The 12850-nt window shown below is 33.2% G+C and overlaps 1 protein-coding gene across 1 annotated transcript in view; it reads left to right on the top strand.

Annotated features, from left to right (window-relative positions):
- The window catches only part of LOC138308738 (protein mesh-like), a 33619-nt gene extending 21178 nt beyond the window's left edge, over nucleotides 1-12441 (top strand). The window contains exons 15-19 of the mRNA XM_069249763.1: nucleotides 206-385; nucleotides 875-3503; nucleotides 3879-4030; nucleotides 4975-5196; nucleotides 8674-12441. Coding sequence (XP_069105864.1) covers nucleotides 206-385; nucleotides 875-954 — 260 coding nt within the window. The 3' untranslated portion in view covers nucleotides 955-3503; nucleotides 3879-4030; nucleotides 4975-5196; nucleotides 8674-12441. The remainder of the gene's footprint in view (nucleotides 1-205; nucleotides 386-874; nucleotides 3504-3878; nucleotides 4031-4974; nucleotides 5197-8673) is intronic.
- Nucleotides 12442-12850: the final 409 nt, after the last annotated feature.

A 12850-nucleotide genomic window follows, 5' to 3' on the forward strand; every position in this document is an offset into this window, starting at 1 on the left:
AATGCATGTGAACCTCGCTTATATTGATATACATGTATTGATATATTTACATTTGATTTTCAAATTCACTAACATTAATCTTCGAAAACTAGTTTTAAAAAAGAAATTGTGAAATTTAGTTACTTCAATCGTTTTTCCAGGTATATATCTCTGCAACATTTATCTAGATTCCCTCATATAGAAACATGTTTTTTTAACTTTCTAGTTGTGACGTGTGGGATACCACCAGCAGTACAGTACGGACAGTGGAATACTAGTGGTATGGAGGTAGGAGACACGGGCGAACTTGTGTGTAACTCTGAAACAAATCTCCAGGGATCGGGATACATCACATGTAACGCGTCCGGTGATTGGACGGATAGCCAAAGCTCGTGTGTAATACCAGGTATTATTTTAATTCATGCTTACATGTTTCCATGACTTTAAAATTAATCTTATCATGTCATAACAGAAGGGAATGTAAGTATATAACGTCAACTTTCACTGGCGTATCCAACATGTTAACGATTACCAAAATAAGAGAATTCCTTCAATACGTAGCAATTTGATAGGGTTGGATGGAATCAAATGATTGATTTGAATGTAGATATGTATCGAATGTATATTATTCTATTGTCTACATAACATATTTAGCATGGTGTTTTAGTTAAACTTTCAAAACACAAAAATATGTATTCGAGAGTCTTCATTATTGATGTTGATATTTAGATTTCGGTTACAATTTGCATTGTTTATATACTCGTGTTTATGTTATTAATGCAAATCAATGATGATAATTATGATATTATGATGAATATCATACATCAAGTTAAATTTAATAATGTCACCGATGATTCTATATAACGCCTAAATATGTATATTTTCTACTTCCAAGTTGTCACTGAGCTTCCAACAGATGGGACTACTTTTTGTAAGTATATTTGTACTATCTTAATATCGTGTCTGTTTTTGTAGAATTTTACATAGTGTGAGATTGAATTTCAATTAAAGTTTAACCTCGTTTACCCGAAGTATGTTGGAGCACGATATTACTTTGAATTATTTAATATTTCGCTTTGCTGGGGAATGACGACCAGTGATCAAATAATCACATTCGTACCTTTCAAAGTTCCACCAATTCCTCCAACAATACTGAAGTCAATCGAGAATCTTCGGCACTTTCCGTAAACTGGAAAGTGCCGAAGGTTTCCGATTGTACTGAAGAACCTCGACGGAGTGACACGATGATGAATAACTCTGGTTTTACCGGAATGATCTAATCAGTGTACTCATGTTATGTTACTTTGAGTGATCGTGGTTACACTGTGTGTATTGATTATTCTAGATAGGAAAATCATGTATAACATTATTATATATAATATGTCTTGTAGTTCGTCCTGTTGAATATTTATTCCACGAATTTATAAATAAATCTAGAATATGATAAATTGATTTAAAATATCATAGTGATTGAAATAATCATACATTGTATTAATTATTAATTAACATTTTTTTATATTCCATATCATCATATTTCTAATGAATTCCATATGGATATTTTATATGAACTTTAAACATGTTTTATGTTAATATTACGTTACTACATTGCAGTATATTATTGTGTTTTGCCTGTAGTTGTATTATTATTCATGCATCTATTTGTAAGTTTTACCTTTTATGAACTTACATAATTAGTAAGTTTACATACGGCTTTTTGTACGCGTGTTCAAACCCCCTGCACGCAGAATCCAAAAACGAACTACATGGGTAAGTCAGTGCAAAGGTAAGTGTTTAAACTATAGGATTTAGTGACGATTCTATAATAGTTAGATTCACTCATTCCGCTAAATATTTTCTGTTGGTTTGTATCCCACATGTGTGATACAAGATTTTGCATCACCCTACTAGCCGGAACTACTTCCAAGGAAATTCCATTTTTACATAACATATGCATTTTAGGGAAATCCCCTCTGCAGTAGAAGCATGAAATAAAAAATCAAGAACACAACACATGTATTTAAATGCATTCCTAACATAGCATGCAAATATTTTACAAGTGGGTTGCATATGTATTTATCAATTTAGTCAATACAATTTAAGAAACAAACTGTAGATTTATCTAGTCTCCTTATAGGAAACGAATTTATCCAATTTCTTTAAACTGTTCCTATGCATGCGTCCAACTGAACAATAATCTAGACTAGGAACATTTAATGACGAAAACTACAACTAGCATGAACCGGCCACGATGACGAGGTTATCCTAGCGACTAAAATGATAGCCACTGAGATGTTTTAGTAGATATTGCAACGTTTCGTAGTCCCTTGTTATATACTTTCACATCTTACTTCTCATAGCACAAAAGAAACACAGTAAAATCCAATATGACACATGATTTTGTCAGAGTGACCTCCATCATTGTGTTTTCATTTGTTTGAATGAATTGTGAGGCGTTTTGACGAGAAATGACGTGGTGACTATGTTGGGAGATTTTTTTTATAAATGAGAAAACGTTTGTTTAAGGAATTTTTATGTATGCATTCCTTAGATTATAGTTTGACCAGCATCATGTTAACGTGAAATTGATGTTTAGTTACTCAGATTATATTTGCACAATATAGACTAAATGAATTTTTGCGTGAATGGCAAATAGTAAGGAGAATTAACGTTCTCGGAAAACTTTGTTACGATACTGACAAGTAAACCTAACCAAAGCGAATCGGTTATCACTGAAACTTACAAAAATCTAAAATTCATCAAAACATCATTATTATAACGGTACCCGGTATAGGATAAATGCAAAACCACCCATACACCTGTATGTGTTGATCTGACGAGTCGGATCGCATTTGTTTGTTGCACGGATGGAAAATATCACTCGTGTGTTACGCACACTCGTGATAAATTCCTCAACACAACAAACTCATGTGATCAGACTCGTCGGATCAACACATATGGGTGGTATTGCATATTTACTACTTACTTCCTTACTTACTCGTGAAACATTGAACGAGATAAAAGAGAGTATGCCTGTACAAAATAGTTGCATAATGATACAAAATTGAATTAATGGATGATACGTAAAAGTAAATATATCAAAATATATATATTAAGCTTCATTGATATTTTCCAAATTCCAATTAAAATATTTTTCCATTGCGTAAACATTTATTCATATCAAAAATCATTTTTTATATTACTCTGGTTCTTTGAGGAAATTGTTAAAATGAAAACATTCCCGTAAAATCGTAATATTTCAAATTACCGAATTAGAATAGCTCAAAAACGAGCATACGCACATAGCAATCCTGTCATATATTCTGCTTATTGTTCTTTTGCACAAATACATTGTTTGAAAAATAGGATTTACACCATGTTTTTTTTAATTTCCAAATAACTTTACAATGGCTTGACCCTCATATGCATTGTATCTGACAAAATTGACCACCTTCTCAATTCATGCATTTCAGATTGTGTGCCTTAGACATTTGATTCGGTGTAGTATCCACCAAGATCATACAAAAGTAAATTGCATTTTCTTCTTTTCTGTAAATATTTATGAAATAAAAAAGTAATTTTATATTTTTTATTATAGTTCACTAAATATTTTCGAAAATTTTAGACTACTATTTTTTTTTTTATTATCATTTTTTTTCGTCAGGGGTCTGGTAGATTAAATATGTATGGGAATCTGAAAATGATTAGCCGTAGCTTTTTAAGTATTATTTGAAATACAATTTTGCTTTAATTCATGTTTTTACTGAAAGGAAATTACATTGAACTTTTCGTTATACCAATTATCCTTATATGTCACCCGCAAATTATCTGCAATTACCATAATCCATGTAGAATATGGTCAGTACTTTAACCTAATACCAGTTTCTTTTCGGATTTTACAGATAGTACCAACGTACTTTATATATGAAGTTTTAACCACAACCCCAACTGGTGACCTACCAATACGCCAATGATGACCTTATGACCTAGTGACCTTGTTCTCCTTCACGGACATACATTACCGGCGAATTCATCCACGATATGGATTAACTTTGTGAGATGTTATGTGATTTTTACTTTAACTCCATGATGTGTTAAATATCATAAACATTTTATTTCTTTTGAAATGGTCTATCTAAATTATTTTGTTGTAAAATAGATCATTAATATATGAAACGTGAATATATTTACCGGAAATGGTATGGAGCATATCATTTTATAATGATAAAAATGAATTTATTATAGATAAACATGAATATCTAATAGCACGTTTAACATTGAATTAATTTTGACTAATTCCAGATTTTAAATTCATTACAAAGGAGCGTCAGTTTTAGCCGAGTTTACTAGTTTTTAAATCGCTGTCCGAAACGTCTTTCCATAACACCCAAAGTTCGTCAATTTATTTTGTACAAAACGGCGCTGATAAAAAGATTCAAATTTTACTTAAAAGGACTTTGAATGGTTTGAGCCCTTTTGGCCCCGAAGTCCATTTTCCAAAAGTGTTGTTTAGTATTTAAGTTGTTTTATTCAAACTATGAAGTTTATCCATGATTTAATTGTAATGACATTTTCTGACTGTTCGGCTTAAGTTGCTATGGTTATCACTCAAAATATATGTAAATTACGAGACAATCTGTATATTGATCCTCAATTGTTTAAATATATTTCAACATGATAAAATTTGCATGAATACTACTAGTAAACATTTTTTTCATTTGATTAAAATATTCTCAATATGCATATGATATAGACTGTTGATCTATTATATATAAGGTATGTTTATAAAGTAAATACATAAATAATAATTAATATTCGCTATCTAAATAACTAAGTGTAACGTTAGATATTCCTACCTAGGTTTTGATACCGTCGTGTTGTTGTTTAGGTTCCTCTCTGACTCATTAAACACCAGACAGGTTACTCTAATTAAATCCTCAGTTTAACATGACACTGGGATAGATTAAATATCATATGGATGTGTGTTATTGATTGTAGTACACCAGTTCTTGACGTTCCCATTGACGACTCGTCATGACAACATTCACAAGGGGGCTGCGATCTGCGTATGTTTATAATGAATATTACAAAATTGATGGTGAAGGTTAAGAAGTCCAATGCTTTCACGGAATGTAGCTATTCGAGACTCATTTATACAAATATACTGGTTTACATGAGCGGTTAAGAGGACGCTATTAGGAGTGAGGCGAACAATTCAAGGTAAGATAGTATTGTAAGATAGTATTGTAAGATAGTATTGTAAGATAGTATTGTAAGATAGTATTGTACAGGTAGATTAAAGTATAAAAGGGGGATCTAACAAATAGAAATCAACTACGTGTATTATCGTAAATGTTCAGAAGTTACGTTATCACAAAATGGATAAAAACTAATTAAGTATTTCAATTCATTAACGCAAACGTATGCGTAACAATGGAATTCTGATTGTACCAATTCATTGAATAACATTTTTTTTTTCATTTTGATAAGTAAATGACACATTTCATGTTTTTAACTCAATTCATCAAAATAGACACGGGTTCTAAACTAACGCAAGCTTGGTTAACATGGTCGAATAAACTGCTTTTTATGTTAAGAAAACTGCTTTTATTATTATAGCTATCACATCTAATACTCAAATCCCATTTTCAAAATTAACCTTCACTCACATTCAACAGGGGTATTCTGTGCTTGATCGTATTACTTATCAACGAGATACATATATACATAAGTGATTATCGATAGAGAGATTCAGGTATGATATTTAAAATAATAAGTTATATTACAATGACTATATGATGTAAATTGTTATTAATTTGTTATCATGAAAATAACCTTATCTCGATAATATATATGGATATTACATGACATTTTACAGGACTATATAAATGATTTTTTGCCGTTTCTGGGTTTTACATCAATGACAATATACAGCCAGTTATCTCGTTATTAAAATTTATATCTCTGATGCATTTGACAAAATTGCACGGTATCATTTTAACGGCAGTAATTATGATAACGCTTTGAAAGTGTAAAGTGCACATATGTGTTAAGGCAGGTCCATACTTTTGAAAACCGCACAATTCATATGACGCTATACCGAAGGCTGTGGAGGTTGTTTTGAATTCTAGAATGGTTTCCGATACGCTACGACATTCCACTTGGATATTTGTTCAATAGGTAAAAATTGTCTACATATAATATTGAATGTTTCAATTCATTAAATAAATCAAATAAAAACAATGAAGTGAAAATTTGATGATATCTCTGAGGTTTTCGCGGTCCCTGTCGTAATATGGGAATGAATTTTCAAACACCAGAAGTAAAGTTCGTCGCAATAAATGATAAGAGGGGACCCGTCCGGACCAAAATTCCGGAATTCTAAAAAAACATGGAATTAGCCTAATTGACCCCTTTTGACCCCAGTCCCATCCTTTGTACAATTTTGAACCCCTACCTTATAAGGATGCTACCATTGCTACCAAATGATTTTGAAAAGGGAGGATATTGAAGGGATTAAAATACCTATGTCTGGCAGAGAAGCTAAGGATTTTCAGCATGCGGATGACACAACGTTAACTCTATCAAATAAATCTTCTATTAATGGGGTATTTGATGTATTAGAAAAATATGGTAAAGTTTCCGGGGCCAAAGTTAATATTGAAAAGTCAGAGGTGATGTGTATTGGGTGTGGCATTTTATCAGCAGAAGAGGCAAAGAGTTTCCAAGTCAAAATCCTGAATAAAACAATACTTATACTTGGTGTATATCTGGGTCCAGATTGTAAAATTTGTGAATCACTGAACTGGGAAGGTAAAATTAATTCTATGCGTAGGATTTTGACGTCGTGGTCTCAGAGATATTTAACAATCCAGAGCCGGGCTACAGTTATTTCCTCCTTGTTACTTTCAAAATGTTGGCATGTATTGTCTGCTGCTACTATATCCGAATTACATAAAGTTCAGATAAAAGAAATGTGCTTGGAATTTCTCTGGAACAATGGTAAACATTTTGTTTCGTATAAAACGATCATAGGCCTGAAAGGTAAAGGTGGTTTGCAGTTTCCCGACATTGATTTGAAATTGAAATCTTTCAGAATTAAATTTGCATTTAGATTTTTGAACAATGACAATATATTATGGAAAAATACCGGAAAATATTTCCTATCTTTAGTTGGAAAATGAAATTAGGTTTATCTTGTTTTAACTGCAATTTCAAGCGTTCGCAGTTAAATAATATACCGATTTTTATCAAGAAATGATGCTTGCTTGAGTGGATATATTTAATTTTCTTAAATTTGAGGAGAAAAGTGATTATATGTATAGCCAGCCTGTTATTTTTAACCCGCTGTTTCAATATTGTGGAAAAGAACTGAACAGTAGTGTGTTTATTCAAGCGGGTCTTGTCTATGTGTACTTCCAAGTTTACTTCCAATAGAATCCATTGTTGAATTCGTCCATGAATATAATCCAGATATCCCAAGAAAGAATATAATCACTGAGTATGTAAAGGTAATCCATAGTTTTTCTGATAAAGTCCTCACAAGTATTCTCAATTACTGTTATGACAAAAACATGTGCCGTAGATCCCGTTGTTACGCTACAAAGGCCTGACGGCACGTGCGTGTCACCACGATCCACACGTGATATTTATGCGGTACTGTTGAGTGGGACATTCGTTGCACCTGTTGCCCTACAGTTTTGGGGAAGTAGGTTTCCGGATGATCAGGTCGAGCGCGTATTTAGTATAATCCATGCCCCAAATTATCCAGTCGAAGTAGCGGAAGTGCATTTTAAGGTTGCTCATAATTCTATATCCACGCACGACAAATTATTTAGATGTGGAATTTCGGATACGAATGTATGTCCTGTCTGTAAACAGGCAACGGAAACGTTATGGCACTTTTTATGTGTTTTTTAATGATTTTGTCAAAAAGTTTTTTTCTGGTACTAGTGATGAAAACAGAAATGGTATAGACTGGCATCGTTTGATATATGAGAAGTGGAAGAATGTAAATCATCATGTAGTTAACTTTACCTTAAGTGTTGCCCGATTTTGTGTTTTTAAAAGAAGGAATATTGTCATGTGCAATGAAGGAAATGTGGATATTATCATTTTTTTTTCAAATACACGTTCAAACGTTTTGTTCGATATATTTTTCATTATTTTATAAGTACGCATAAAAGAGCTTTTTTCATAAAGTATTTCATCTCTTCAAATGATATTATCGTACTAGACGACTGTGATATTCAAATTATTTTCTAAAACTATTTACGAAGTTGTGAGTCCTATGATTATGTATTGCCTGTATTTACAGTATTAAAGCAGATGTTTCTATGATTATTTCTATTTCTTTGTTTTGTGAGGAACCTCGGGGGACCCAACCCCCGGGGCCCTATTGACGGGAAAAATAAAATTATTTTTATCCTTGAAAAAAAAATCGTCAGACTAGTAATCCAGAGGTCCCGAGTTCGAATCCTGGCAAAGGCAGATATTTAATTTATTTTAAATCCTGCATCCTGTTAGATTTGCGCCCATGTAGGGACTCGGTAATGATATTTATTTTTCTAATTGTGTCATAAACTTTTTGAATCTCGCTTGTTTGTTTTACTGATAATCATTGAAATTGACTATTTATCGTGAACTTTAACATACATTACCACTTACACTTTATTGACTTCTCATCGTTCTTTACAGGTTTCTGTCTGTGTACACATGGCCAACAACACTACCATACCGCTCGTGGATGGCAACTCAAAATCACAAATCTTATTTGGGTCCTTTGTCACATTATGTATAATTTCCACGATTGCATTAGCTGAGCACATCGCCGTGATGTTCATTGTATTTTCCAACAAAACATTAAGAACGAAGCCGGTCACGATGTCGGTCCTCCTTCTCAGTTGCAATGACATCCTGCTGAGTCTCGCCTACTTTGTGATGTCGCTGAATGGCTTAGTGCCGATACGACAGACCTGGATCTGCGCTCTCACATATTATCTTATCCAAGTCGGATGCGTCACCTCACTTATCAGTACGTTCACTATCTGTATTGAGAGATACCTATGCTTAAGACCTACTCCGTTTCAACCATTCTCACTTCAGCAGCGTCTGAAAGTCACATTCATTAGTATGGGGATTTGTACTTGTATATTCGGAATACCTTATATATTTGCAGTTAAAACACCAACGATACACGTATGTGGCATGCGTCCCCTCTTTCAGGAAAATCTACCCTATGTTAGAGCTCCCATAAGATCCATTATGTTTCTGTTGTGGATATCTACGGTAGTTGTGTATGTCGTAACTACGAAGAATTTCCGAAATTTTATGAAAATGAAAAATAATATGAGATCTAGACAGTTAACGACATATAACGACATTCCAAAGCCTTCGAAAACCGGGCATATCGACAACACTGATTTACAAGCTGTTTCGCAGTCTTGCTCTCGTACAGAATTACTAGTGGTTAGAGAGACGGACATCCAATCTATGACTTTAAAGTCTGCAATACTAATAAGGGGCGGTAATCAGAATAAATCTGATACTGTGATTAATGGGGACCTACCGACTGAAACTAACCAAGAAATAACTACATTGGATAGGACAGTCGATGGAGGTTTCCATACTACAATAGAAGACGCCTCAGGCAAACAAAACGTTGATAGACCAATGACCAATAACAAATCATCCGGCCGCTCGGGTTCCACCAAATTAGAACGCCATACACAAACTAAGTCACATTCACAACTTAAGGCAGTAAAGGCTTTTCGGATTGTTTCTGTCGTGTTCGTAGTGTTCCTGCTATCGATGACCGGACAATGTTTTCTAGGACTTGTGATGGTGTTCTCGCCAATGCCTGTTGTCGTTGAGGCGGTTTGTGGGCTTTTAGCAACATCAACAGTTCTGTCACACCCAATTATATATGTGTTTCTATTGAAAGATTTTAGGAAAGGCATGGGCTTTACATGTAGATAAATCCAATAGAAATGTTAAAAATATTTTTTTTTCTGTTTTATATGTAATTTCTGATTGAATGTTATGAAACATTAATGATCCCGTACAGGGGTAACTATATTCTTTTTAAAGTTTGTCCTTTGTTTTGGATGTTGAATGGAAATATCATCGTTGTACAAGTTTCATTGTCTGTGTTAGTTGTTTTAATATCTTTAATTTATTTCTGAAATCGGAGGAACATAACTCACTGGTAAAAGTTGACATTCATTTTTATTACACATCCAGTGGTTTCGCCTGTGTCCTGTTCATATGCCGCTAGTGTAATATACCCTGGAGCAGTAATCATCATATCCATTGTTATAAACACAATAAAATTTCGAGGACTGCGGGACAAATGCCTGCCTCCACTTGATTCAGCCAGGACGAATTTTGAAATTGAATGTTTTGAAGGTTGTTGCGAAAAGTGATAACAATTATTGTAAATTGGACTAACTCATGTAGCACGTGGTATATACCTCATACCGGTTTTAATACGCTTTGTACTTTTCCCGCTGAAATGTCATTAACGCGGATAACATCTTTTAACTTCATTCCATCACTAATAGAAACAAAAGTCCCGCACTATCAGGTACACGCGTTACGTGAATTAGTCTCATTTGTATTAATTACATATGCGATTTTGTGAATGTCGTCTCGAAGTTTGAATTTGTGCTTCCCCAAGGCTCATAAAAATAGATCTTCTCGACAAGTTGCATCAAATACCATATGAAATGCATAATCATGTAGGATCCAATACAGATGTTGATTTCATCACACACTGTGTCCCTCATACGGGTTGATTTTATCAGCAAGATGACCTCAAACACTGGACAATGTGTATGAATTCTCTTTGAGCTATAAAGAACGGAAACACACCGTAATATTTCTGAATTATTTTTCATAAATGAGACTTACGGTCGCTGTAAATAAATGCTGTATGATGACTTACATATTATCTAATTATATATATCAGTAAGTTCTTCTGCTTGGCCTGGCCTATCTTGTCGATTGGTTATATAGAGAACAACCAACTAAATAATTTTACATAGACCGCAGTGTTAAAGTTTGTTAAAGTTTTGGAATGTATTATTAAAACAAAGGGATATGAGTTAGCTATTGTGTTCTATAATTTAAGTCTAAGTTCTCATATAGCACTAGATGGGAAAAAAAGGTTGGGTCTTTCAGCTCAAACTCCAAACACGGTAGCCATGTTGAAATCATGTACATTTTGCACTAAAAATCCTGAAATTCTAGTGTTTTGTGACCTATTCATTATCAAAATTGATATTTTGAATCTAAATCTCAATCTCGATTTCCAAATTCATATCATGGTTATCTAGGAATAATTATCTGTCAGGAAACATTTTTACTTTTTAAAATTCATAATTAGCCAGCCAATCAACGGACGGGTTAAAATTTTATCATGGGCTCAATCTTGTATACACAGGGACCATTTCGAAGGTCTTTTTTCATATAGTTGGTTAGTTGTTCCCTAAAGAGACTCCTCGTAAACACGACACTGTTACCATGGAAACAGACACTACATCGAATCTGAAGAAGGAAATAACCTGTATTAAATAAAGAATATCAATGTTATATATGCCGTAATATTCATTCCTACGAATCAAGAAGAGCTTTCAATATTTTATTCACCACCAAAAAATACCAACATTTTGATAATTTCAATACTTACAATACAAAGATTTTAATTTTACAAGTACATATAAAAGCTGAAAATGTCAAAAAATCCTTATATTTACATCTACAGTGAAATGAGTATAGATAGATCAGACTATGAAGCCTACTTGTATTATACAATTTCATTTCACATGTTTACTGCTTAGTGCTCAGCATACAGGGAGTGGGACGACTGGTTCGCCCGTTGTCAATATATTTTTGTTGTCCATTTGCTGCATATAACATGTTTACAAATTCATGATACATTGATAAATATAACAAGAGATGGAGATTGCATTGCTATCACGTATAATCACGTATTAAACATCAAATATATAACATAACATAGCTGAGTCAGTATGAAAAAAAAAACAATGAAAAATATTTTGATATTATAGTACGATAAATTGATATATTTGATGAATTTTTGGAAAATATTTTTGTTATTCTTATATACAGCATAATAATTCTGATCGGGAAGGCGTGTTTGCATGGCAGATTGAAGTTTAAGAATTAATTGGTGTAAATAGAGGCTAATAAGTAATGGACTATGTACAGTTTGAACCCTTTTTGGTTTTCAAATCCTTGAAATAGTGAAACCTACCATTTAGTGATTAAATCAATGGCTTTCAAATATTGAGTACATTCATGATTTAATAAGCATGATGGTTGTTTATCATTACAGCTACAGTTGCTATCGTAACCATACTTAAAATGCAAAGTTATGACAGAAACAGAGAGCATTTCCTAATTATGATGTATCAAAAGTGCCTACAAATTATCAATTAATATGAAAGTTGTTTACAATTGTGATTTTTGGTGTTTTTTTGGCTAGCTCGATGACATAGACACAAACTCTATGACATAGGCGCAACATCTATGACATAGACACAAACTCTATGACATAGGCGCAACATCTATGACATAGACACAAACTCTATGACATAGACACAACATCTATGACATAGATACAACCTTTATGACATAGGCGCAACATCTATGACATAGACACAAACCCTATGACATAGACACAACCTCTATGACATAGGCGCAAGCTCGATGACATAGACACAACCTCTATGACATAGGCACAACATCTATGACATAGACACAACATCTATGACATAGACACAACCTCTATGACATAGACACAACATCTATGACATAGACACAAACTATATGACATAGATACAACCTTTAT

This window comes from Argopecten irradians, chromosome 15 (genome assembly GCF_041381155.1).
Source record: "Argopecten irradians isolate NY chromosome 15, Ai_NY, whole genome shotgun sequence".
Classification (NCBI taxonomy): domain Eukaryota; kingdom Metazoa; phylum Mollusca; class Bivalvia; order Pectinida; family Pectinidae; genus Argopecten; species Argopecten irradians.